At 39.8% G+C, this 27,927-nt stretch overlaps 1 protein-coding gene across 2 annotated transcripts; it reads left to right on the forward strand.

The window, feature by feature from the left end:
* The first annotated feature begins 4 nt into the window (after positions 1 to 4).
* dnajb6b (DnaJ heat shock protein family (Hsp40) member B6b) lies at positions 5 to 27,746 on the forward strand. 2 transcript variants are annotated; one of them, XM_085418891.1, is made up of 10 exons: positions 5 to 152; positions 9,244 to 9,362; positions 11,025 to 11,134; positions 13,515 to 13,580; positions 13,790 to 13,891; positions 18,241 to 18,369; positions 18,454 to 18,637; positions 18,763 to 18,833; positions 24,269 to 24,412; positions 26,860 to 27,746. In XM_085418891.1, the coding sequence occupies exons 2-10, from the start codon at positions 9,298 to 9,300 to the stop codon at positions 26,967 to 26,969; spliced, it is 981 nt and encodes a 326-aa protein (XP_085275017.1). In that variant the 5' UTR covers positions 5 to 152; positions 9,244 to 9,297; the 3' UTR covers positions 26,970 to 27,746. The 2 variants fall into 2 exon arrangements, with proteins under 2 accessions (XP_085275017.1, XP_085275016.1); XM_085418890.1 differs by having other exon boundaries at positions 10 to 119; positions 26,860 to 27,745.
* The last annotated feature ends 181 nt before the right edge of the window (positions 27,747 to 27,927 follow it).

The raw sequence follows: 27,927 nt of genomic DNA on the forward strand, positions 1-27,927 counted from the left end.
GTGGGCTAGGCCATATCAGCGGCCACTCAACCAGCTACCAAGAAAGCCACTACCAGCTGCTGCTGCAGTTACAGTTTCCGTACTCAGGCAAGGAAAACAGGAGGAACAGCTACAATCAGGTGGCTATTGTGGCGGATATTTCCTTCTTTCAGGTAGGCTCGAGATGAACTAGGTGAGAGGGCCGCTTGGCTTCAGTTTGCTGAAAGAAAGAAGGAAAGAAAGAAAGAGCGGCGAAAAGCGTTTGTCGTGTGTTGCCGCATCGAGTACATCTAGTACATGTGGGGATGCTTTGGTGGAGTCACCCAGTATGTCCCCTGCTAATGTTGGAATCATTTAGGATATATTAAGATTATTTTTATACAGAAATGTAGTTTTCGTTTGTGTCCGAGAGGCTGTTTTCCAGGATACTACCCCATAGTTAAGCTAGCGTGTGAGAATAACGAGTGGATCTCTTGCCTTTTTGCCTGCTCGCTGCCGTAAAATTTGAGTTAGCTCAGGCTAAAATTAAAAAAAAAATTAAAAAACAAAACAAAAAAACCCCAGTCCGTCTATACAAACTATTTAGTAAATTCAGGGGTGTATGACTGCATGATAAACTTGTATTTGGTACCAGTGATGCTATAAATGCCAGTCTAACGCTAACGTTAGCCAGCATAGTCTACAGTCGGATATTAAAGTTAAGACTACCATAGAGAGATTTCTGCTTTTGTGTAATATCACTGCTGTCTTGTTTTGTTTTTTTGTTTTGTTTTTTAAATATATACATATATTTATATTAGTGGATTTGTTTTGGAAATTTAGACGGCTAAAACTTCCCATTCCGCTTTAAGACTTTTCTAGAAGTTTCTGTTAAACAGATGCGGAGGGAGAGGTTCACAAGTTAGGGCTCCAGCTGGGATATCTCAGATTGGTCTGTTGACATTAGTTAGCTTCCAGAAAGTGTTCTGGAGAGAAAATAAACACGTTTTCTGTGTATGTGTGTGTGTGTGTGCGTGTGTGTGTGTGTGTGTGTGTGTGTGTGTGTGGGGGGGGGGGGGGACTATAGTTTGTTTAGCACGTTTTTGGTTACTATTGGTTACAGAACGGGGGGGGTGACAGGAAGTGGCCACTGACTAAGTTCAGCCTATTTCTGCTATTTACTGCTGCTAATCAAGTTTTAATGTTGTTGGGTGACCTCTTTTTCCATTCTTGAAAGAACACCAGGCCAACATGTTTTATTCAAATAAAACGGGTTTTATTTTTATTCCCCCCCTCCCTCCTAAGTTTATGAAGAGTTATAAACTGATAATTGGATTGTCAGCACAGTACATCTGAAAACAAGTTCTTATTAAGCAGTTACTAAAATAACCACTGACTGTTGCCATATGAGGGTCTTTCAAAGCCAGGTTTTGTCTTATTTTAGTAAGGGCCTAATATTAAATAATTAATTATTTTAAAAGGAGCCATGTGACTTAAAGACAGAGGAGTCAGTCCTCCCCAAAGGGTCTAGTTTGGCCCACTGGATGGTTTTGTGTGGAAGATATAGCAAAGTCATTAACTGTTCCAGTTTTCCCATTTAAATGCTGTGTTATTTCAGTATTTTGAAAAAGCTGTTAGTTACTGGTCCAGTCCATTTCATATAACTCTGGGCTGCATGTGGACCCATAAACTGAAATTGATGCTCCTGCTTAAGAAGGTATATAACAATATAACCAGTGATACACTTATTGTGAAATTTGGCTGGTGCGAATTGATTTGTATTTCATTTCTTGGTGGTTCCAAAGTTATTCAAGTCCACCGAACAAGGGAAGTTCGCTTATTTGATCTCAGGAGGAGACACAAATACCTGGTGTTTTTAAAAAAACAAAACAAAAAAACAATTAAAAACCCCCAACACATTACAGAAAAACGGATGGATGCAAATCAAATGCCAATACTCAGTCTGGTTTAAATGCCAGGGTATAAAAATGAGTTTTTAGATGGGTTTTGAAGATGTTGAGTGTTGGAAAACTCCTAATTTGAAGGGGTCTGTACCTGACTTTAGGGGAAGCTACAGGAAAGGCCTGGTCTCCTCTATAAGGGGGGATCAGGCCAGGGATCAGTCATTAAGATGTTTTACAGGAATTCAGTTTCATTTCCAGTCATCTTTAAGTGAGGATCAGCTTCCTCCTTTGGTTAACTAGTAGACCAAATTGGTACAATAAGTCCAGTTCAAACAGGTGGCGGCTTCATTTTTGTTGCGGTATTGCCACATCAGGGCGTATTACCCATTGACGGTCTTCTGATGAACCAAGCCTCTTATGAGGTTTTCGTTGAGTGACGCACTGTTGGTTTGTCGTTCTGTATTGTTCTGAGTTTGACAATTTGATGGCTTGCAGTTTCAGTTTGAAGTCCCTCATGTTATCTTATCAAAGCAAATGTTCTCATTGCTTTGTGTTTTATTTGTTGACATACAGTAAGTCTCTATACCACTCCTTTCAGTATGCTTTACAGCATGTAGCTCGCCACCTTTGACTTTGATTTTTGTTGCTGACTGATTCCAGCAAATTACTATAGTAACTATAGAACCATTACAACGACATCAAGCTGTCAAGCTATGTTAAACAACACTATTGAGCCTTTGTTGAATATGAAATGAACATTGGTCATTTCCTCCTAAAGCAGAATTCCTGTTGCTGTGTTTGTTTTAGGTTTCATAGGTGAAGAGACATGCAGTCCACAAGTAGAGTGCTGATTACTGGAAAAGGTTGCTTGAATAGCAAAGAGCATGAGCGATGGTCATTGTGATGAGGAGATGGGATGAAAAGAATGTTTAAGCAGCAAACAAAGGCTTTGACACCTGGTTTCACTTTTCTTCACTTCAAAGACGTCTTGTGTTTGTTATTTCTGTGGAAGAGGAAAAGCTAAATACCAACAATAGCATAAACCCAGCAGTGGGAGTAGCCAGCACTACCGGTTGTTCCACATTTATTTCTTTTTTTGCCACTGCCCTCTGATCAAGATCATGCAGCTATAATATATAGAAAATCGTCTGCAAAGTGCCACATAGGACCAAGAGGTACAGCAGATGTTGAGGTGTTTGGTTTTTTTTATTTTATTTTAAATGAGCTGATGGGTTTATTTATTAAAAAAAAAAAAAAGAAAAAAAAGAAAAAAAAAGGCTGGATCAGCAAAATTATCCCATTTGCTGAAATTTGGGTTTCTTTGTCCAGCAAGACGACACTCAGTGTTTACTGTAAATGAGGTCTTCTGTGGTAAACGTGTTTCCAATGATAGTAAGTGAGGAGAACAACGCTCCTGTACTGCTTAAAAACAAATGCTTTTGTCATTGCCATGAATAGTTTCAGGTAAGACACAGGCTAGCTGTTGTGTTTAGCTGTCATCTGATTCTCTGTTCTGTCAGATGTAATTTGTGTTATGTCCTGGACTCAGCTGCCTAGAGCCTGTTTTATCCAGTGCTCTTGTCTTGTTAATATCACATTTTTAGTGGTGTTTGAGTGCTCTTGGACGCTGACAGAAATACTTCAGATGCCTTTTTCTGATTACATAGTTGCCCTAAAAACACAACGGCTTTTATAACCCGACTTCCACAGACGCAAACCATAATGCTGAAGTCTAATCTGAGATTTCAATCAGCAGATAAACCCTTGGGCTGGTCTGTGGTGAAATAACTTGGGGGGTTGTGGAAACAGAAGTCGTAAAAACATTTACAAGACTTCTGTCTGTACCCTCGGCAGCTGCTGATACTAGACTGAATCGTATAATAAATATGCTGTTTCTTCAACACTGATCGTATGTGATGGTCATCATTTTTGAGCTAGAAATGCTCAAAAATGATGGTCTTAAACTGGGTTTTCACGTTCTAATGAAAGGGATTCTGATCATACGTGCTTTTTAAAAAGGATATTTGTACATTTCATCCCAAATTATTCAGTCAGAGTGGACATCTAACCTTCAGTAGGCTAAATAGAACTAAATTGAACAGTTCATATATGCCTGATGACTACTGAGCATCTCCATCTTCACAGGCTTCAATACAAACCTCAGTAACAGCTAGTCTTATTCACCCAATATTTACTTATAAATATATAAATATCTGTAAATGACTATGACAAAAACCAAATAAAACAGTAAGTCATAACATGTACACCTTGAGTGCTCTTAATGTACTGCATATAAAGTGTTTTCACGTTATGTTTAACTCTTCAGTCTAATGTGTTTGAATGTTAGTGAAAACTTGTAGAAACATGCTCTTGAAACTTGGACTCGGGCAATGATTTATGCTCTGTAATGGAATTTACCTGAATGATTATAGCTCAGTCATACACTACGACCAAGAATAGACCACATTCAATAAATGATAATGTCTCAAATGGCACAAAAAATCTGACAGTCCAAATAAAATAGCGTTGCTTGTTTTACTCCTGCTACTTTGTAATCACTGCTTTGGAGGACCACTCCAGTGTTCGAATAGGGGGAAAAAATAGTTTCTCCTTACATATAATTCGGATCACAGTTCCACCAAATTCAACAAAAAAAATCTGCAATGTCCATCTTTGTTGAATTTTTCCCTGTTTGTCATCCACTCTTCTTTTAGGTTTGGAAAGCAACTTCTTCTGCTGATACTACTTTTTCTTCTTCTCCTGCTGCTTCTTCACATTATCTACCTTAATCTAATCAAACCTGCACTTACTTTGCAATGAGAAATTGTAAGTTATGAAAGAATATGTCATCTTACTATATATATATTTTTTCTTCCTGATCGACTGACTTTGTTGTAATGTCATTGTTCCCACAACCCAGTAACTCTATGAACAAACAGGGGTTTCCTTCCTTTTAAGGATTTTATTTTCCTGGGGAAAGGACTGCATGCAGAGTACTGACACACAGAATAAGCTGAGGATTTCTAACACTTGTGTAGCTGTATAATGTACCACAAAGTCCCACAGCATACCTGGACATGTCTCAAAGCACACCATTTAAAGAACCAGAAAGTGGACTGTTGTGCAAATATAATAATACACTGAGGATTACAGGGATGCAGAGTACAGCAACTGTAGTTGGTCCACTTATAAATTTAGATTAAGATACTTAATTTGTCATTTTATAAAGAAACAATGAAATTGAATTTGTTTACTTTGTTTCAACCACTGGTAAGGGGTAAAAGCAGCTTTTAACTAGCTCAGTTTCGCTCGTACTGGCAGTATCGTAAAGTATAAATGCAAACAACGATGAATACTCTGCGGCTCTTCAGTAAAGAGTCTCGTTCATCGACAGTTACATAATATTGCTCCTTCAAGGGCGATCTCAGTTGGCACACCAGTATGGCACAGCTGAGAAAACTTAAACCGATGTTGTTGTAATCTCTTGCTGCTCAGCTTGCCTGCATGTGTTTCCTCCAAAGTGTTGTGTTGATTCCTGTTGGGTTGATCTTACATAAGAGAGGTGCACCGAGAGGTCAGGTCATTATTGATTGCTTATTTTTGTCACCCTTTGTCCAAAAATTAGACTCCTGACCCTCATCAGTACACGTGTCACAGGGTAGGTGGTGGGTTTGAGAGCCTTGCCTTGTGGTTTTGATAAGAAATGAAAATGGAAAATTTGCCAGTGCCGTGACTCATTTAAAGTCATGGGAGCTGCCAAGCTGTCAGCAACCTGGTGTACACCCCAAATAGTGTTAACTTTGTTGGACCAGTGGTCAAATTCCAAAGACATTCACTTTGTGGCATCAATTACTGTCTGCCGTAGGGATTTTTACCAGTTGAATGAACTAATTATTATGCCTTGTCTATGATTTCAACACTAGTTAGCTGTAATTCATATTTTAAGGTCTTTAAAATGATTAGGTTTGATTTTTGAATGGTGCAGGAACCAAATTACTGCAGTGTATGGCTATTGTGGAGAAGGTTAGCTTCTTGTATATGCCATGGGATTCATCAGTTGTGAGATTGTGTCCATTATATTTAATTACATTGCACAGCATGTCTCTTTGGGGTTTGTTTGTTTGTTTGTTTAATACTCAGTTTTAACAAAAAGATAAAAACTGCATAAATCTTTGTTTTTCAGAAAAAGTTGCTTTTGTAGTGCACTTTTACAATAGCTTATTTTAGGAAAATAGAAAAAAAAAATCCTGGTAGTCTGCTGTTTACATTTACAGCCATCACCTTTGCTTAATTGATGCATTATGGGATTGACTGGACCCACATGTGCTTACTCTGAGGCACAAGAGGAATCAAGTTCATTTACATTAGCTGTGTAATGCAAGCAAAGGGCACATGCAAGCATGAATGCACTTTTAATGCTCTGCGCAGTACTGCAAAGCGCATCTCTAGAAGTTGCTTGTGTCCACTAAATCCCAACTGCCGCGAGGGCGCTGGTGATGGGTGAGCAGGTCAGTTATGGCTCAAGTGAGGGAGATAAAAGTAGATATGAGTCAGGACACTGGTTTGTTTTTTTTTACAAAACTCAGAAGGTCATCCTTTTTTATATTTAGATTGCGGGCTAAATTAGTGTCAAGTTAGATGGAGGTTGTATGATAAAGTATCAGAGGGAGATTTGGAATTGCTGCCTTACTTGGATACATGAAGGAGAGTTTAGTGCCTGTGCCGATGTCCCCACCAGGAGACACTCGTTGGCACTACTTTGTGCCAAACACCCCCAACCCCCCACATAACAGACACAAACACAATCTATCTGCAAAGGCCACAGGTTATAAATAGCTAACAAATAGAACACAGTGGACTCCAGTAGTCCTCACTGGTTTGTTTTTATATCTTTCAGTACAACAGCTAATGCATCCCTCAATGAAAAGTAGGATTTTGGCCTGTTTTCCTTACAAACACATTAAGGATAAATATGTGGTAGTAGTAGTGCAACAGCCTTTTTGTCCTATAAAATAAAGACCTGAATGCAACCATACAAGAGAAGCTGAAATGTTTCTCACCTTTAAGTAAAATAAGAGTTTCAGAGGGAAATTTGGTAATTTCATCACCCTGGATCCAAAATAAGGACCTGTTCTCACAGTTAGCTTATATTTATAGATCTAGTTTGAACATCAGTACTGAGTTTATAGCTTCTTTTCAAAGTCAGTTTCTGAAAAATGAGTATCGGGGTGTAGTGGAAGAGGCGGGTTTTATAATATAGTATTCATTTGAAACGTGTGGCCGCTCTTGCATATATGCATCTTAAAAAGTAACTTTTGTTTGGTCATAGGTTTCCAAAATATGACACATGGCTCGAAATCAAGTTGATTTACACTTTGAGTCGTTATTTTTATGTCTAGGCATTAATGAAGACACTGAAGTTAATCTAAAGAAATGAACTAAAGGCTACAGCTGTTTGTTCACAACTTGACTAGCACGTGTAAAGAACAGGCTTCTAGTAGAGACTATGTATACATATGATATAAAAGAGCTGCTGTGAATCAAAGAGCTGGAGTCCATTGGTAATAGTTCCCTGCTGTTGTCATGCATTGAGGAAGTGCTACACAGTGAATGTAGAAGTTAGTTTGATGTATTTCTTAGCCTTGGAAAAGGTATTCGATTACTTCAGATAATAGTTAATTTAACCATAGTTGCCTGTTTCATCTTGTTTTAGGGGGTAGGGTTAACAGTGCATTCATAAACACACCCACAATAAACTCAATGAAAAGTATGTATTTATTTTTTGCTAATACGTTTTAGGTTTAGCTGAAACTATATTGAATATACTCGATGTATCGCAAGTTTTCCCACGTACAACAGTATAAATTACCATGGCAATGTTAAGCTGTCTGCATGTAATTCAAGTTTTTTTTTTTTTTTTTTTTTTTTTTTTTTTTCCCTCCCCTCCCACACGGTGCAAATGCATCATTAATCTCCCCGTTCCAACGTTTGGATTTCACAAGGAGAATGTTGAGCAAAAATGCAGTAATTTGCATAACATGCAGTAAAACTATTGCCGCAAAAGGTAGCAGTACCACAAATTTATTCCACCAACTGTAAACTTATCTACTGAAAAATTAAGAATGTTTTAAACACATGGCAGCATTTCAGCACACACCAAAGAAAACGTTAAATAAACCAGCTCTGATACCTGTGACTGTTCTTGGTCAGACTTTTGTTTTATTTTGTCTAGTGAATTATTACTTGTCGCTATGATCTTTCGTTTGTTTAAGGTTTAGTGTTGATCACAGAAAGAGACTTACTGTCACAGTATTGTCATTTGTGAAAAACTTCTCTGTGCAACTGATGGTTAAAAATGGTTAAAATAAAACTAAATTCATTCAGATTTTTTGTATTCAAAGTAGAAAATTTGGAATGAGTATACCAGTGCAATTTTTCAACATATCATGATATATATCGTGTATCACGATATAGCTATAAAATATCATGATATGAGATTTTCCTTGTATCACCCAGCCCTAGCTGAAGTGACCTAGCTAAACTTGAAAAGTTATTTATTAGCTGTAAGAGTGGTAAGCCAGGTTACGCAATATTTGTTTATTGTGTATTGGAAATGGCAATAAACAAGTTCTCAAGCAATAAAATGCAGCGCATTACCTTTGTAGCTTTCAGTTTGAAGCATGTCAGTGAACAATTGTTGAACTCTTAATTGGAGGATGGATGACCACTTTATTAGTCCTCTTCTTTTATCCTTTATTATTTCTCTCCATTGACTTATTTTTAATTCTGCAGACTTGTTTCATATCCACACAGTCCAATGTCTACTGCTTTTTACGGTGAATATTTCACTAAGATCTAGGTCACAGAAGTTTTATATCTCTCTGCTTGATGCAGGTTTGTAAAGCTACAAAACAAAAATTGTAAATGTGGTGCTAAACTTGGAGGACTTGAATGTCTTCTGATACTTTTAACCAGACCAGTTGTGTCTTGTTTTTCATAACTCTAACCTTAGATCATGATTTAAAAAGAAGGGGAAAAAAGTGATTCATGGTCTTTATAGCTGGCTCCAAAATTCAAAAGAAAAACATGTTTCATACTTTCTCTCTTTTAGCTTCAGGGTGAAGGATGATCCCCCGGTTATTATGCAATTTTGCTTGGGTTGGATTAGCTTACCTTCTCTGTCCCTGGTATTGCTATTTCAGTGCAGTGCAATATTGTTTGGTATTTCCACCCTTTTTAATGCCAGCAGCCCCCTCCCTCCCCTTTACAAGCATACCCCTCTGGACTGGAAGGGCTGTATCTTACTCGTCACACATGGCTGTTGCAGAGTCTTGGGCTTTATCTTGTAACATGTCTTAACAGAACATTACTGTTTCCACAGAGGCCACTCGCACAAGACCCTCAAGTAAAACAGCACCCACAGACAGACAGAACCATGGAGGACTACTACCATATACTAGGAGTCGAGAAAAATGCGACGCAAGAAGACATCAAGAAAGCGTAAGTCCCCCTCGAGTGTTTTGTGCTCCGTTTTCTGCCAGTGTTGACGTTAAATGTCGGCCACTTGTAGGGCGTAATAGGTTAATTATATCCCTCTGTCGCTGTATAAACTGACACAGGGAGAGGGAGAAATGAGAAAGTGCTCTGCAGAAATGTTCCACTCTTCTTCCTGTAACCGTGCTCTTGTCAAATACCTTCCACCTTCAATCACCCACCACTGCTCACCCACTGATCAGGCTCGTTCCAGTTAATTATACTTCCTCGGTGGTTTCTCAATAACAGCAGTTTGTTTGGACATGTGAAGAGGAGAGGCAATGCTAATGCTGAGGACAGAAATAAGCCTGCTTCAAATCAGGCATGTGCTCCAGGAGCTCCATTAAGTTATTTTGGGTAATGCGGTGAAAACAAGTAAGAGAGGAGGAAACTATTGAGCAGTATGGATCATCCTAGCCAAGAATAGCCATTTGCCAAAAATATGTTACAGAAAGATGATGTATCACGTTTTTTAACTCTAGATCAGTCTGTACAAACTAGATGAGCCAAGCTCTCTTTGTGGGAAAACCAGGCGAAACTGCAGTTTTCATTAATGATCATTATATTATCATGAAGTTGATATTTATCCAATATCGTGATGATAGATCTACGTCTTTTTTAAAGTTTATTACTAATTAGAAATTATTGGCACACTAACTTTACTAAACCTAAACACTATCTGTTTAAGGTAATGGTTATTAGCATGTCTGCATTTGGCCTAAAATACAACCTCAGAAAGCTGCTGCGATGCTTGGAGACTCATTTATCGTGTCTGTTTATTAAATTTAGTGGGTATTAAATTATAGTCAGAAGCTCTTATGTTAATACAAAGCTCAGTGTTTTGTAATAAGATAAAGTTCACTTTATTCAGCCCAAAAGTTGGGACATGACTGTGTCACAGCAGCCAAAACATTAGATGCAACTTGTAGCAAAATGGCTTTTAATAAAATAAAATCACTCGATAAAATATGACAAAACACATCTAAGCGAGGTTAAAGAAGTGCAAATGAAGCACAACTAAAAAAGAACTTACTGGATAAAAGTCAAAGTATAATACAATATGAAGGTTAGTAAGTAAAGAAAATTTCTGCTGTGGATTTTCCCCGTGAACTTCTGGCTACAAAGATGTCAAAGATGTAGAGGTATGTTGCACAATTACCAACAGTGCTGCATGCATCGCGTCCAACTGAACTGTGACCAGGCTTTAGTCAGCAAGATAATGTCACAGATTACAACAAAGACTGCTGGCTATAGGTCTGTAATGGATTGAATCCCTGGATTGTGTAAAGCCTTGCTGACTTTCAGTCCCTTGTCTTGTTCGAACATCTTTGTGTGTGTGTGCTGCTGCTGCTGAGCTTAAAAACAAACCGCTGATGCAGCGTAAGCCGCTGTGCGAGGCCCGCGCTGATTGTCAATGCAGTGTCAGGCTGTCTTTGTTATTTCTGCTTGGGTGGCGAGAAGGACACGCAGCGTGTGTCTGCTGCAGTCGTGTGAATATGTTTCTGATTGGGGGAGGGGGGCATGTTATCTCTGTCATACATGCGCAAACGATTTCCACCCCTATATCGAGACATGACGACTCGTTCTTGACTCTGTGTGTGTTTTGACTTTATGGTGTTTGTATTTCAGTTACAGAAAATTGGCCCTGAAATGGCATCCAGACAAGAACCCTGAGAACAAGGATGAGGCAGAGAAAAGATTCAAAGAGCTGTCAGAGGCGTATGAAGTTCTCTCAGACGGTGAGACTTCAGAACAAGAAGCTGGTGTATCTCAAGTGCACTGTTTGAAATGAGCTGTATTGAAGCCATTACTGTCTCAGATGTGAAGCTTGTGCTATTAAGAAACAGTGACATTTTGCTCCTGTTGTATAAATACGAGGGTAGAGACATGTTCAAAAAGTGTTGTTGCCATCAACGTGACACATTTTTGGAAACCAATACTAAAAAAACACAATTATTCTGTGCCTCACATTGGGGAGCTATAACAGCTGTAAGTTATTTAGATTATTTTTTGGTTATCACTGTTTTCTGTCAGGTAAAACTGATAGAAAACAGTGATGTGCTTTAGCGTTTCCAGATGTGAAGTTAGATTGTTTTTGCTGTTTTTTCAGCCATTGGTTTAGAGCCCAGAAATCTGACATTTTAAGACATAGGAAAGTAGTGAGTTGCCCCTCTAATTTAAATGTAAGCATCATTTTTCAGTTTCATAGCAGACACTGGATCAAAAGATGCAGGGGTAGCTGGGATTTTTAAGAAGTTGTAGCACCACTATCAGGATGGGATAACTGGAATGTAAACTGGGATGATGGGTTTAGTTTTTACTTTCTTTCTTACTTGAAACTATCAATTTATTCTATAGTAGAGATGGCACGATAACACTTTTTTAATGTCCGATACCGATATCATAAATTTAGATATCTGACGATACTGATATGATTCCAATATAGTCTATTTTATAATCAATAAAACTGTTTTTAAATGAATTTTGTTCATACTCAAGTTTTAAAAAAACAAAACACTGAAGCTTTTCTATTATACCTGTGTGAAGAAAAAAAAATACACTGCACCCAAAATATTTTGCAGTTCAGCAATACTGATCTTTTTATTTTAACTTTTTGAATAACTTTAAACTTAAGTACTTAAAGTTATATTTAAAAAGTAATTCAAAATGCAATTTTATGCAGATTTTGAAAACTCTTTGATTCTGAAAAAAAGAAGTGCAATATGAGCACAAAATAATGTTTATATTCAACAACTTTTAAAAAAGCAGCTTGTAGAATGTATAACTTAACATATGTTAGACATCCAGAATGGAAAGCAATGCAAATAAATACAAACACGGCATCATGACGCTCATCTTTCATCAAGATGGATGTCAGTGTAATCTGTTTCTGTCACATTTAATCTGAGACTGAATTTTGTGAAATTTCTATACAAAACTTAACCATTTAAAGCCTGAATCAGGAAATACTTGCCAGAAAATTCACATTTTTTGAAAATAGTGTTTATTTAAATTTAATTTGTTTAATTTTTTGTAATTGTTTAAAAAATTAATCGTGTTTAAATTTCCATATATGACATTTAATTTGTATCATATTTGCTTGTTGTTGTTGTTGTTGTTGTTGTTGTTGTTGTTGTTGTGTTGTTGTTTTTTTTTTGTTTTTTTATTGCTTAAATTATGCAATTTTATTTAGGTTTGTCAGGGGGAGAAATTCACACTGATGATGTTTAAGTCCCAAAAACTGGCAAAAAACCCCCAAAACTATGTATCAAATATGATACACTAGGCAATAAGGGGTTAACACAAGTATGGGGGGGGTTTCATAGGGTTTTTTTTTTTTTTCCCCAAAAACCATGAAACTCTTTAGTCAGCACCACTGCGTTTTGCAAAGTAAAACTTGAGTCTATCCATTGTATGGTCCGACCGATACTGTATATTGGATCGGTCCATCCCTAGTCTATAGTATGTATTAACACTGATTTTTTTATTTTATTTATTTATTTATTTTTTATATGACTTCACAAAGCAAGATTTGTCAAATCCCCTTTACTGATTAAATTAGTTGGAACAAGTCTTTGAATTATTAATACATAAATAATAAATTAATAAAAGCTTGGTGTGAAACCGAGCCACTCAATTAGTTATTGTGGTCAGTATTAAGATCATAAATGCTTTTGACTGGATTTTCTTTAACACTGTTTAGTTTATCTGGTTTAATTATAATTAAAAAATGTCTGCTGAATTAAATTTACTGCATACTGCTGGTAGTGAATCTGGACTTTTACGGAGGGTCAAACGTGAGAGTATTATTTAGTATTATTCATCTCGTTTAACTTGCTTTAACAATTGGAAGCTAAAATTGTAATTTAAAATAAAAATTCAGTGGACAGCTGTAGTTTGAAATAGCACACTACTGTCTCTAGTCATTTTCTTGGAATTACTTGGTAGTCTTATTCAGTGAAAATTAAAAGAGGCTGTTAGCTTGAGGCCATCATGTGTTAAATCTGGAGTCTTTCGCGATCCTAACAGAGGTTTATAATGCAGGAAGGAGGGCGCTTCACCTTCAGTTGCTCCGAGTTGTTTCTCATCTCATGTAAAGTCCTTCTCTTTCTATTGCAGAAAGCAAGAGGAATGTTTATGACCGATATGGCAAAGAAGGCCTCTCAGGTGGTGGAGGAGGAGGAGGTAAGGAGATATCCGTTAAGGTTTCCATATTCATAAGTTTATCAGTTACTTTATGTATGAAATGCCAACATGCATCAGGTGGAAACAGCTGGACATTTGGTATTTGCATTGGTGCTTTGACAGCTTGTAATGATAGCTGTGTTTGCAGTGTTATCTTTGTTGAAGTGTGGTGCCATTTATAAGCCTTGTTTCTTTTCAATGTTTAATAGGAGGCCATTATGACCACTTCGGCAGCAGCTTCACATTCCGCAACCCCGATGACGTTTTCAGGGAATTCTTCGGCGGCAGAGATCCATTTACAGATTTATTCGGTAAGCCATTTCTGTGCGTGCACTTCAGAGGCACTGATGGGATGTTGTTTTCAGAACTGAAAGAGGGACTGAGGGGATGTGCTTTGGCTATTATTAAACTCATATTTTTATCTAGTCCAGAATATTCACGGATGACCTAAAAATGCTCAGAGACACAGAGCATCCACCAGGCCCCAGTTATCTGTATGTTAAACATAGATTTTTCTATTTCCTAATTAGTTTGCCTATTAGCACACAGCTCCTGCTGTGTAGATTGAGCGTTAGACCCAGGAAGCCTTCAGGAAAGCCTGTTGCTAATCCCCCACAGGACTGTAATGTGCATTTCCAATGCACTAAGCACTCTTCACTTCACCTCACTAAATGTCGCATGAAAGAAAACGCTGAGTATCCCCGCTGGATGTTGGCTTCAACCTCATTACATTTCCTCGGTTAGTTAATTAATTAGGATTTAGATCGTTCATTTTGTGAGCCTTTGTTCACATAATCTTTATGATAAATTCAAACAAATATACACCCACACTTATAGACAGGATTGTTCCATTCTTCATTTTCCTTTGCACAAGTTTAGATGAGTTAAATGAGAGATAAAACTATAATGAGCCTTGTAACAAAGAGTAAGGAGCGAAGAGCTAGTTGATCTTAACTGATTGAAGTCACCGTGTCTTGAGGTGCCATCCAGTTCATCCTTTGAAGATGCCGATATTTGCGTTCAGTGTGATCTAGTAAAACACGTTTAGTTGCTCTACCAGGTTGTCTGCGATTGGAAGGCATGTGTAGTTCACCCTGTGTGCCTCTAAATATGGAGCTCAGACGCAGGCAGACGATGGATTTGAGAGTCTGCATCACTCAACTGGAATGCTTTCAAAAATAGCTTCCGTATTAAAACAAAAGCAGATGTAATAACGGCAAGTGTGTGTCTGTGTGTGCGCTGTGTGTCAGAGCGCATGTAAAACACGATATAATTCGAACACTCGAGCACGGCTGTGCATTTTGGACTTGACAGGAAAAATTTAAATATTAAAAATCATTAAATATGACGCTTAAATAAGAACCACAGAACTGGAGCTAGAAGGGAGTCGTCATGTTTCATTATGTAAACTTGTGTCCTTCTGAACACGGGTAAGCACAGCTGTTGCTGTTTGCGCTCTTCGGTAAACAGTGAGAGCAAAAATGGCAAACCATGGAGTCTGCATGCAGAAGAGTGAAGTTTATCTGCAGTTAAACTAGAGTTTAAACCTTATTTTGCTTGATTGGTATGCACCCGGAGAAGGTTTTAAAGTCATCTGTCTTAAGTTTATTTAATCTCCGTGTTGGTGTGTTTCTTGGTTTCTATTAACATGGCAAATCAGAGGAAGATTGACATATGTTTTAAAAGCCCATCAAGCCTGGAGTCCTGACTGTCCAGCAGCTGGTCCGGTGGATCACTCGGCTACCGCGGAGCGTCCAGCAGACTGCGGGCGGGGTGTGTTTGGAGACAAAAACAGAATCGCACAGTGCTGAGGGCCGAGCTGCCTGCCAAGAACGGCACACTCTTATTCTCAGATGAAAATGTGAAGACGTGGACGAGGAGCAGATGACTGTTTTATACTTCGGGACAGCTGCTTTTAAAACACAGCTTATATAATTCAGTTTTCTAAACTGTTTTCATATATTCAGACCGCCTTGTTAAATCCCCCCCTGCTTTTGTACACTGTGATACTGCCCTTTCACTTTCTTCATGCTCTGTGAGGTGTTACACAGGCGTGGCACATTCTTGGCTGTTTAATCTCCAGTCTGCGCTTGACATCTCTTTTTAAGTTCTGCCAGAGTACATGAGCACGAGAGCGTGTTCCTTCTACTTAAGAATGACTCAGCTTTTCTTCCAGCTATCTGTATGTGCACCACTGTAACAATAATTAAATCACAGTCCGAGTGTTTAAACGGCCTTCCTCAGCACTCCCGTTCCTCACTTTCTCTCAGCGAAGCCTGCTGTCATTCTGACCTCTTTGCAGGAGCTCAGCTGTCTCCTCTAAGGTCTTTAAGGTAAATGGACAGTAATGTGGTTGCAATAGCAGTCAGCAGATACTCTTATTTTAGGCTTTCAGTCAGAGGGAACAAGCAAAGCTTTCTTGCCACTGCCTCAGTACATTCAAGGTTGAAGGAGGAGTCTTCTTTCAGCAAATGGTGCCAGTGATCCAGCCTTATCCTGCTGGGCTGACCCAGATTGGCAGAGCACAATTAGTAGGGCGTCCACAGGGCTTTAGGAGGAGAATTAGTGGTCGGCACTTTTACAGTTTAGGGATAAGATTGTTCCAGAAATTGCAAACGGATGCTCTGATATTCACCACAGCCTTAATTTGTTTTAAAAATTTGTATCAGGTACTTAAATATTTTAGGAGCTGGCAACTGGCTGGCTGTACTCGAGGGAAAAAACTGTACTTCCTGTCCAGCTCCAAAGAACCACACTTAGTTTGAGACTGCTGGAAGGAGAGCAAAGCTAAAGATATTCCTGACTTTATCCTCTTGTGAGCAAGTGCCTCTCACCTGACCTCCTCAGAATAAGATGATATTTTTTGCATAATGATACTCAAAAAACAAACAAACCAAAAGCCAACAAATTAAAGGAACACCTAGAAAATGCATCAGATCTCAGTTGGGAATAAAAACATGCTGAATGTCTGAAATTATCAGCCTACAGAGGACTGAATTAAAAAAACACACCAAAAATCAAAGTGAAAGAAATGATGCTGCAGGCTAGTCTGTTTAGCTAAAATTTCATTGCAGCAACTGAGAAATGGTCATTTATATAGCCTCCATGTGTCTGCCCTGGGGTTTCTCCTCCCAGACCTGGACCAGGTAATCACTGAACCCTTGGGCAGTTTGAGATGAACCCTGGTAGCATCAGATGGACTGAAACATGATGTCTCAGAGATGTTATGTTGGATTTAGGTCAGGCCAGCATGGGGGGCACTCAGTACTGTTGATTCCTTCATCCTCCTGGAGCAGCCTGAATATATTCTACCCACATGAGGCCGGGCATTATGTACCACGAGGAACCCAGGACCCACTGTACTAACACTGGGTCCAAAATTCTCCCAATACCTGATGGCAGTCAGGGTACCGTCCACCATGGATATGTATCCCCACATTATCACTGACCTACCATCAAACCGGTCATGCTGAATGATGATGATGCGGTCATCATAACATTGTCCACGTCATCTTCAGACCCTTGCACATCTGTCACATGTGCTCAGGGTAACTTGCTCTCATCTGTGAAAAGCAGAGGGCATAAGGGCATCTCTCTTCAAAGTCTCTGTTATCTCACCCCAACTGGTCGCAGCAGATGGCCGCCCCTCCCTGAGCCTGGTTCTGCCGGAGGTTTCTTCCTGTTAAAACGGAGTTTTTCCTTCCCACTGTTGCCAAAGTGCTTGCTCAAAGGGGGTCATATGATTGTTGGGTTTTTCTCTGTATCTATTAAGTGCCTTGAGGCAACTTTTGTTGTGATTTGGCGCTATATAAATAAAATTGGATTGAATTGAAGTAAACTTAATGGGATAAATTAGGAATTATGTTGTGTTTCTTACAAAACACAAAAGTGCTCAGCCAGACTAAAAAAACAAGAAGTTTTAGTGCACAGGCATATTAATAAATAAGACAGAATAAAGGAACTGAATAAAAGGCGTTTCGCTTGTAATGAAACTGTGTGTGACGTCTGAAGTACAGAAATAACACCATATAAGACACATGTTGAGCTAAAAATGTTAGAGCTCTTGCAACTGGCGTTTGAGCTGTGCAGGGGTCTCTCTCTTCCGGAAGATGATTGAATTAAAAAGAAATAAAAATGTTTTAACACTCTGAGTCGGTTTTCTCTGTTCTGTCACGGGGACAAAAGAATCGGGGTTAATATGGTGTAGCTGCCAATTCTGGTATTTTGTGGTACATGCCAGTCTGGCTCCACTGTGGGAGAAGTGAGAACAGGCCCCGCTAGAAAACGTTGGCCCTTGAGGCCAGCCCCATGAAGTCTGTTTCCGTTTGGTCTGAGACATTCACGCTGGTGGCCTGCTGGAGGTCGTTTTGCTCTGGCCGTGCTTATCCTGCTCCTCCTTTCACAAAGGAGCAGTAATAGTCCTGCTGATGGGTTAAGGACCTTCTACGGACCCGTCCAGCTCTCCTAGAGTAAAGTCTCCTGCTCGTGATACTGGTGACTGGGTGACAGCAGACAGTTTGGCAGTGATGTGTCCATTTAAGCGAGCATGTATACCATAACAAGGTGAAAGTGATAACATGTCAGATTAAACGTGGAGTTTTGTCCCTGCTCCTGAAAGATGTTCTGTGTTACTCACAAATTACTCTGATTTCATTCACAGCTGATGATCCCTTTAATGATTTCTTTGGAGGCAGTCGCAGTCACCAGAGGGGGCCAAGGATGGGTGGATCGCTCTTTGGTTTTGGGGGCTTTCCAGCATTTGGAGGTAGCTTTGGGGGATTTGATTCAGGTGAGTACATAGAGAGGATTATTGAACAAAAGAGGAAGAATTTCCCTATTTTAGTTCTCTTCTCTAATGTTTGTCTTCTGTTAGGTTTTAGCTCATTTGGAGACATGGGTGGGGGAGGATTCACCTCCTTCTCTTCATCATCATTTGGCGGCGGGGGAGGAGGAGGAGGAGGAGGAGGAGGAGGAGGAGGAGGAGGAGGAATGGGTAACTTTAAATCTGTATCAACCTCCACCAAATTCGTCAACGGCAGAAGGATTACCACAAAACGGTACCCAAATGTTCAACTCTGCAATCTTTATAAGACTTCTGGCATTATCCCGTCTTCTTGATTTCCAAAGTGTATTTTGTCTTTTTATTTATGGATTTATTTTATTTTATTTTTACGTTTGACAGGATCGTTGAGAACGGCCAGGAGCGGGTTGAAGTGGTAGAGGATGGTCAGTTAAAATCTCTAACTGTTAATGGTAAGGAGCAGCTCCTAAGACTGGATAACAAGTAATTATCTCGCCTCAACATAGTTTTGTCATCTGGAAATCTCCGGCAGTCGGTCTCTCCTCTCTGTGTCCTCCTGCATCTCATTTCCCAAAGAACAATTTTCTCATTTTAGTTTAGCTGTGAGGGGAGGCAAGAGACATTTCCACAGTATTTGTATATTTGTATTTATTCCATTATTTTTGTGGGACCAGCTTGCTGGGAATTGTTTTTGTTTTCTACAGTAAATTGAATTTTACTTTAACTTCTGCGACAGAGCTTGGTACGTACTATACGTATATATAAATATAAATAGTTTTTTTTTCCTTTCGGGGTGTATATTGTCTTTGTTGTTGGAGGGGGGGAAAAGGTAACACAAGATGCTGTACATTTGACTTATGCATGTCATTTTTGCTCTTTACATTTGACCAGTTTAACAAGTGAATGAGGAAAGCTTAACCACCTCACCCTAATGTCTTTAACTTGGACTTCACCTTGCTAACCTGTTTGCTATTACCATGTTCACGCGTGTGTAATAATATGAACAGATCATTAATAAATTAATTGTAACAATGTGCATTTTTCTCACTTTTGCATTTTTGTGTATTTTGGGGGGAAAGGACACACAGTGTGTTTTTGGTTTGTTTGTGCATGATCGCCGATTCCCAGCACTGTTACCAGACGCACAGGGTCTTTGTACAAAGAACAGCAAAATAAAAAGTTCAGATTTAGATAATAAACTTTGTGCAACGTGAAGGGAAGTGCTGCTGCAGTCACCCTGGTGTCTGTGTGATGCTTTTTCTTTGCTTGAGTGACTTTCTTTATTGCCTCACTCTTCCTGGATGTGTGAGTCTTCTGCTTGCGCCCGTTCACTGTTTAAAAGCTGCTTCACACAACCGCAATAAAAGAAACCACAGCGGCTGCTTCTTTCGCACACTCACTCTCAGTCAGAGCTCACCTTGTGCTTCATTTTGTAACCCACTAATGCCTCAGTTTCAGTGCAGGTCACTACACAATGCACTGTTTGCTTTTCACTAAAATAATGCTCCTAATCATTTTTCCAAGAGATCATGAGGAAAACAGCAAAGATAACACACCCTGATTATTTATTTTTATTTTTGGTTTTTTTCCCCCCTCTCATAGGTAAGCTTTACTTTTAGGTGAAATTGAAGCAACAGCCTCCCTTCTATTTCATTTCCACCTCTGCCTCACCCTTTATAGCAGTTTAATGCGCTATTGTAAAAGTGCTGATAGTGGCCCTGATCTGATCCAAGGTAGAAGTAACTGGGCTGATCAGTTTGGTAAAAGCTGTGTCAGATAATAGCAGAGAAAGTCCGTGATTACAAGCACACAAACATGTTGTGTTCGGAGGCATTAAAGGTAGGTGTGTGTGTGCGCGCTTGCACAAACATTTGCCATGATAGACTCAGTTAAACTGGGTTATGTGTATGACTGCAGTTTGTTTTGAGGTCACTGTGCACAGAGTATGTGTGTGTTAAGGAATGTGCTCGGGGCTAGTTTATTTACACAAGCCCCGCTGCATATTTTTGCAAAAGAGCAATCAGGAGTGGGAAAGCAAAGAAGAAGCAAAGGGCAGGGTGAGGCTTTAAAACTGAAACGTTGATGCAGAAACACACCATTTGGTGCCTGCGTTTCTGTTTCAGTGCTGTGAAGACCACCTATCATCCTATTTGACGCTTTCACCCCCCCTCCGCAAACCGCTGATTTCAGATGCGCGTGCGCAGTCCTGTTGCTAGGTGACATTGCAGCCCTGTATGCTCTCTTTCTCGTTTTCCCACTCATATCTCTGTATGTGTAAATGTGCTGCATACATTAGGGATTGTTGTTGCTAATGTAAATGAGGATTATTAAACTGCACCAAGAAGCAACGAAAATTTGGACACCACATTTGATCACATTGATGTGATCTCGATGTCCTGTGGTGGTCTAATATATATATATTTAAGCGATTAAGCCCTTTAAAAGAAGAGCGGAAGCGACTAAAAAAGGTGTTACCTGAGCAGGGATTTTCTGTGGTACTATAGCTCCCCCTCCTGGACACTCGGGTTGTGTAATTTATTAGATTAACTACAGTTCCCAGAACACCGGCGCTCTAAACAGGAAGTATAATTTTGCCGCTGCTTTAGTGACTTTTTCTTTTTATATTGGCACTATTTAAAGTAATAAAGTATGCCGAATGATCTATCAGCCATCTGTATTGATGGTATATCAATACATGCACAGACGGTTATCAGAGGATTATTGTGATAGCGTGAAAAGCTAAAAATGAGGTAAATCTTAATCAGGTTCCGCTATAAAAAGCCTATTTTTGTTTGTTGGCTTTTTTTTTTTAGTCTCATTTATTCTTGTTTGTTAGCAAAAAGTTTACCTGGTGCAAGTCTAAAATGTGTTCATCTATAATATATGCTTGGATTAAACACATTTTGACGCCTTGAATGATAAAAAAAAAAAAAATTGAAAAATTAATTATCTACTTGTGTTGGTAATATTTTTTTTATTTAACCTTTATTTATACTTGTTGTCCCATTGAGACGCAATGTCTCATTTACAAGAGAGACCTTTTCCCGACAAACATTAAAATTTCAACAATAAAAGATACAATAAATTACCTTGCTGCTTATTTTATTTAAATTAAAAAATGGGCCTCAATGTGTAGAATTTGGTGAAAATGCCGCATTAAATAAAGAATATAAATTAAATTAGCTTCATGATGTTTCCTATTAAAGAAGATTAATTGTTGCTTTTTTTAAACCGCACGTTTCAATGTGAAGGTGGCCACTAGGTGACGCTGTTTGTGAGCAATAGACAGCAGGACGTCATGATTTCTCTGAGAGCAAAAGCTCACAACATCTGGAGCCTTATTGAAATAAATGGAGCAACAAGTGACATATGTGTCTTTTAGATTAAATTCAAATAAAACACAGAAGAAGTCCATCGGTGTTCATAATTTGAATATCAAAACAGTTTTGCAGTAAAAATAAAGGCCCTTTATTTCTGTAACAGGCCATTGTAGTGATTAAGGTGTGAAGACCAAGGTCCTGCAGCTCTCTTTCTCTCCATCCATCTATTCCAGTATGACACGTTACTGTGATTTCCTGTCCCATGTCATGAGAGATGGCTTCCTGTTGGCTGAAAGCAGCATCCTGTTTTAATCCCCCCCCCCCCCTCTCTCCACCTCGCCCGCTTGACAGCTTAGCATGAAACCTGAAACCATTGGTCACTTTATGAACGATGGCAAAGATAAGCTGCCAGTTTCCCTTTGGCTGTGTCTCTACAAGACTGTATCTCCCTGTGCTCTGCAGCAGAGTCGCATCAGCGCGCCACCAGATGTCTCGAACCTGGGGAAGGTGGACTGTTGAAAATAATCTGGTCTGTGGTTGTAGTTGTCATGTAGGGTTAACGTCCTTCTGAACAGTGATTTATTTTAAGCTTCCACAGTTGACAACTAAAGCTCCAGCCTGCTGCAAGTAAGGCTGCCTTTGTCAGTCACACATGGATTTTGTGTCTGTGTGCGTTTGCGTGTTAACCTGGGCGTTTACGCCTGTGCTCCTGCATTTCAGTCTAGACGGTGTGCTTCAAGCAGGCTTTACACACACACACACACACACACACACACACACACACACACACACACACACACACACACACACACACACACACCATTGTTCAGCCTGCAGACAAATGACAGGCACTCTCAAGACAATAGCTGCAAATGAAAGCATCCAGGAACTCAACTGTGTTCACTCAAATGAAGTCCTTGATCCAGAAAATAAAAGGCTGCCTTTATGAACACACACACAAAAAAATCTCATTATCATCACTGCTTTTTGATATTGTTGTTGTTGAAATTAATTAACTGCTGATGGATTATGGAACTTGATAGCAGAAGGAATCTTATCACTGGACCTCTAATGGATGCAAATATTGATCCCCAGGAGTAAAGGAGGCTGGGACGAAGCACGCACCCTTGAAGTCGCATGCATTTTAGCTTAATCCAGCCGTCTAACCTCACCTGATAGGATCATGAGACAAATGCAGGTTGGGATTAGTCCCCCCGCCCGCACACCCCCTCCCTTCAAACTGCAGCCTTGAGAATAAAGCCACCAATTGTCCTGTTGTCTGGTGGTCTGCTGGGAGCAGGTGCCTCCATGTGGGGGTCAGCTCGTTTACATCTTTGTGTGTGTGTGTGTGTTCAGTTTTTAAAAAAAAAAAAAAAAAAAGCTGATTTGTAAACTCTAGAGTGAAGAAATTCAAGTCTGGGGTTAAAACGGGCGCCTAAAGTTTAGAGAAAATAACTACATTCAGCCAGTTTTAACCTTAAAGCATTTGTGACAAAAAAGAAATTGGGCTTGGGTCAGAATGGATGACCCGCATTAATAAGGTCCCTATTCAGAGGGAATAGAAATCCAGCAAAGGTTTTTTGTCTCTGTTAAGGCCTGAGCTCAAGCAGTCGTGTTTGATTGCCTCTAAACCCCCTTGAGCACCACCTGAAAGCATCTGAAGATCTCCTTCTAAAAATCCCATCGACCTAAAGCGAAGAGAAAACATGGAGGACACCTTTAGAAAGATTATGTTTATGCTCGCGCAGGTACAGTAGATGGTGGCTCAAACGAAGCTGACGGGCCTCTGATGACTTCTGATGAGTTTAATGCTGGACTGTTACACGCTGTGCAGGGGATTTTCTATTTTTATTTTGTATTTTTTGGGGGGTGGGGTGCTGCTGCAGACCCTCCTCTAAATGGGACTGGGTTCAGCACGGCGAGCATCTGGCCTCCTTTCTTCTCCTCTCCACTGCCTTAATTACACAACACAATAGCGATGAGATCTGCCTGTAATCTCCCAGCATAATAAGTCCCCCCCTTCCAACCCACCCTCCCTCCCTTCTCCTATACCCTGCCTGCCACTAATTCAATATAAATGTAAATTACCTAGAGAAAAGAATAACCAAATCTCATTTTATTTACATGACTAATCACAATAAAGTCGGGCAGATGAAATATGAATGAAATATATGGTTGGGGTGTGAAAGAAAAAGGGGTCCGTGTAGCCTTGGGGACTCTTTGAACCTCTCGTTTTATCTCATCTTTCTTGTTTCTTGTTGGTTATATCAATATACCTTTTGGACTGAACTTGGTGTAATAGATGTGTGTATCTAGTTTTTTTTTCCCCACCCCTCTCTCTCGCTGCCTGATTGTATTCACACTGCCAAGAGCATGAGAAGGTAATATGTTTTCCTTTCAGCTCACTTCACATCTCATGTCAGAAGGCTGGAATTCTCAGAGGCTACGTGGGGGGTGGGGTTGGGTGGGGTGGGTTTAATGTTGATTTAAACACCTCGGGCAAACCATCCAGACAGCGAGGAGCTTAGGTGTGATTCATTGCCATTCTGCTCTGCTCACACCCACAGACGTCTCAGCTGAGGACCCCATGGAGGACATTCGCCGCCGCAGACAGAACACGCTTCCTGGCCTGGGCTTGCACCAGCGTCACCTGAGGAACTCTGCCCAGAACCCACCAGAGGAAGAGGGGGAGAGCCCGGGACAAACGAGAGGTCCGCCCACCCGCCCGTGTAGGGCTGATTAATTACCAGCACACATAGGCCCACCCCCTTTAAAGAGCAGAGTCTTAATAAGCGCAGCTAATTGTCTGCTTTTGTGTTTGATGGCCACACAAAGGAGGATGACGAAGAGTGGCGTGTTTGATTGGCAGATGTAAACAGAGAGGACAGAGATGTTCATTAGGCAGCTCTGTTCTAGCTCGCAGTAACGACCAGGGGTCAGAGTCCACCCTCTGTTTTCCTTCATGGGGTCAGGAAGTCATGCACAAAAGCTGAGCAATTATCTGCAACACGCAGCCGCTGAATGCTTTATAATAGCGGCTTTGTTAGTTAAGGAGGGGACTTTTAATTTCACTGTACATAGTTCCTGCTGCGACACAAACAAAGGCCCTAATTCTCTCCCTGAGATAATGACACAAACTACTTAAATATGGGTCCTCAGAGAGAGGAGTGGTTTTAAGTGCTGCTGCAAACTAAAGCTCAGAGTTTTAACTGCGAGTAGGAACCCTTCATACTGCTACAGGCAGCCTCTGATATATTTAATGATAGGTGATCAATCCTTTACAAAGACAGCTTTTAGTTGCCAAGTCATTAACAGCTTTAATTTGAACAAAAACCAGGAGAAAAATGCTGATAGGCCCATCCAAGATTTCTCTTAATTTCCACTTATGCATTACACCTAGAGGAGCTACTCGCTCATGAAGCTCCCTGCACACCGTTTTTGTGCTGATGTTAAAGATTCCACAGAGCATTGCTGACTTTTACACACCATCCTCCTCAGGACTCAGAGACCCCACTCTGTAACTTTATGTGATCTGCTGCTTTGTGGGTGTGGTTCCTAAATGCTTCCACTTTACAATATTGCCACGTGATTATCGAATATCTAGGTGGGAAGAGATTTAACAAACTGACTCACAGTATTATGCTTGAATTTAACAAGCTCATTACAACAACCCATTCTTTCACAATTGTTTGTAAAGGCACATTGTGTGGCTACCTGTCAGGTTTCTTTAGTTTTTATTTTTTACACTTGTGGCAGTGGGACTGAAAATACCTGAATTGAAAGAGTAAGAAGTGTGACATGATACTGTTGTCCAAGGATACAAGGGAGACAAAAACTTTAATCTACTTTCACCGGGAAACTTTGTTAGCTAAACCTTTTCAAGCCAATGACGTAGCAGTAGCTCACTGCATTTATGTAAACAGTCAAATGCTGATAAAGTTCAAACTGAGCATTAAAATGGGGAAGAAAGGTGATTTAAGTAACTTTGAACGTTATTTCAGTAACAGCTTATATACTGAGATTTTCCCACACAACCACCTCTGCCTAGTGAGCAGTATTTAGTTAGCTGAGAATGGCCAGACTGCTTCAAGCAGTAAGGAAAGCACCTTAATACCTTAGTTGTCTGCAGAGGAGCATCTCTGATAAGCAGATAGGCTACAGCAGCAGAAGACCACACTTGGTGCCACGTGACCAACATGGAAACACTGATTTATCCTGCCTTGTTTTGAAAGTTCAGGCTGGAGGCGTTGGTATAATGCTTTATGGGATATTTTTTTTTTTAGCAATTAATTTAAATCCACAGCCTATCTTAGTGTTGTTGCAGACCATGTCCATCCCTTTATGACCACACATCATTAAACACATCATTAAAAGGAGTTCATTGTACTCAAATGGCCTCCACAGCCACCAGATCTGAATCCAATGAAGCATCTTTGTGTCGATATGACCCAAAATCTCAGAGGACTGTTTGACTCTATGCAGTTAATGCAATTAAGGCAGTTCAGAAGTAAGACAACAAACCTGTATAAGCAAGCTGTGACGCTTCATGTCCAGTGATTGTGATTCATTATGAATGTGTTGCTTAGTGTATTTCTCCACAGTAATTGGACTACTCAGTGAAATCTGAGTCATTTTCTAAGAGTACTGAAGCTATGAGCTCAAAAAAGCCTCGTAACTCATGAAGGACACAGGCACACACTGATCATGATCGAAAACTAAGTCCAGCCATCTCACTAACCTGGCTGTCTTAGAAAATCCTCAGTATCTCTACTGCTTCTATCCAATAAAGACACATTCATTTAAAACTCTTATAAAAGCATCGTCAACAATCAGCAGGAGGGGTGTAGTGTAGTGTAGTGACGTGAACTCTTTACAGTCTCTTCCCAAATCTGATGCAGTTGAAGTTTTTCTGCACATTTTGCTTGAATCACCACAAGAACGGTGGCTCACTGTGCTCCCGAGCTGTTATGTCTCGGGAAATTTATATGACAGGCACACTGTGACCAAGCTAATCCACTTTTAAGAGTCCTGCAAGTGATTTATTCACATTAATAAAACTATTATTTACAACTCATAACGTTTAAATAAGCTAAAAAGTGAAAGTGAGAATAAATATGATGATTCTAATGATTTTTCCCCGTTTTCTTTTAATTTGAAGGACACACAGACAACAAGAGGAAGAAACTGTGGCTAAAGGAGGCAGAATCCAAAAAGAAAAGAGCTCCTCGACACTTCCCGTGGTTCAGTGGATTTGGTGCCTTCTTTTAAACGCTTACACACACACACACACATAGCGGTCGGCAGAAGTGCCATCCATCAATCACATGTGGCATTAGTTCATCCTCGCTTTGTATCAGGGGCCCAGCAGCCCCACCGTTGCACCACATCTCTCTCTGTTTATCAGCTGCAGACCTCACTTCAACGTTTTGTCTTCTTCTGTTCGAGATACATTTTAGTAGCTGTTGCTGTATTTATCGCGTGGATGTACAGAGAACTTAAATTACTCTCTTGAACTTTTCCACTGTTTGCAGCGTGTTTTTTGGGGGAGTGATTTTGTGTTTGAAAGGGTTCAAGTGGAAGTAGAATTACAGTATCGAGCCTTGTTTATAAGAAGCATGAAAATTACTGGGCTAATACTGTGCAGCGTGTGAGAATAAGCGAAGGTCAAAACTATTCAGCCAATCCTTCGTTCAGCAGAGACAAGGCGAGAGAGTAAAATGAGAATGAAAGAGAAGAGTGAGCTTTATTACGGAGGGACTGACGTTTCTTGCTCACTCCCACATGAAAACTCAACAACTCCATCCACTCTTTACCTCTGCTTCCACGTCAAAGCCAAAAGTCCTTATTAACCCCTCTCAAAGTGTTGTGGTTTTTTGTAGGACTCTTTGTATTTAGTGGATTCAACAACATGTGGGTGTTTTTGTAAAAGATGCATCCTTGACAGCTTGTTCTCATGATGACTGTGAGTGGAAAACATCTGAGAAATGTTCATTTTTTATGGACTCTTAAAATTAAATGCTTAAAGCAAAACACGTCCTTGAAGATTGTGAGTGTTTATCCTTCTGTATCACTATTATCGCAGGAAGATCTTCGCTAATTGCCAGTACTGATCTGATCAGTTAATTAAGAAAAGGCTTACATGTTGTAGACGCACAACTTTCAGCTCTGTGAGGTGTAGTATTATAATCAGAAATATTGGGAACGGTACGGCTAAGATGATGAGTTA

This window comes from Rhamphochromis longiceps, linkage group LG9, assembly GCF_057381845.1.
Source record: "Rhamphochromis longiceps isolate RC_006_pf linkage group LG9, R_longiceps_female_GT1.1, whole genome shotgun sequence".
NCBI lineage: Eukaryota > Metazoa > Chordata > Actinopteri > Cichliformes > Cichlidae > Rhamphochromis > Rhamphochromis longiceps.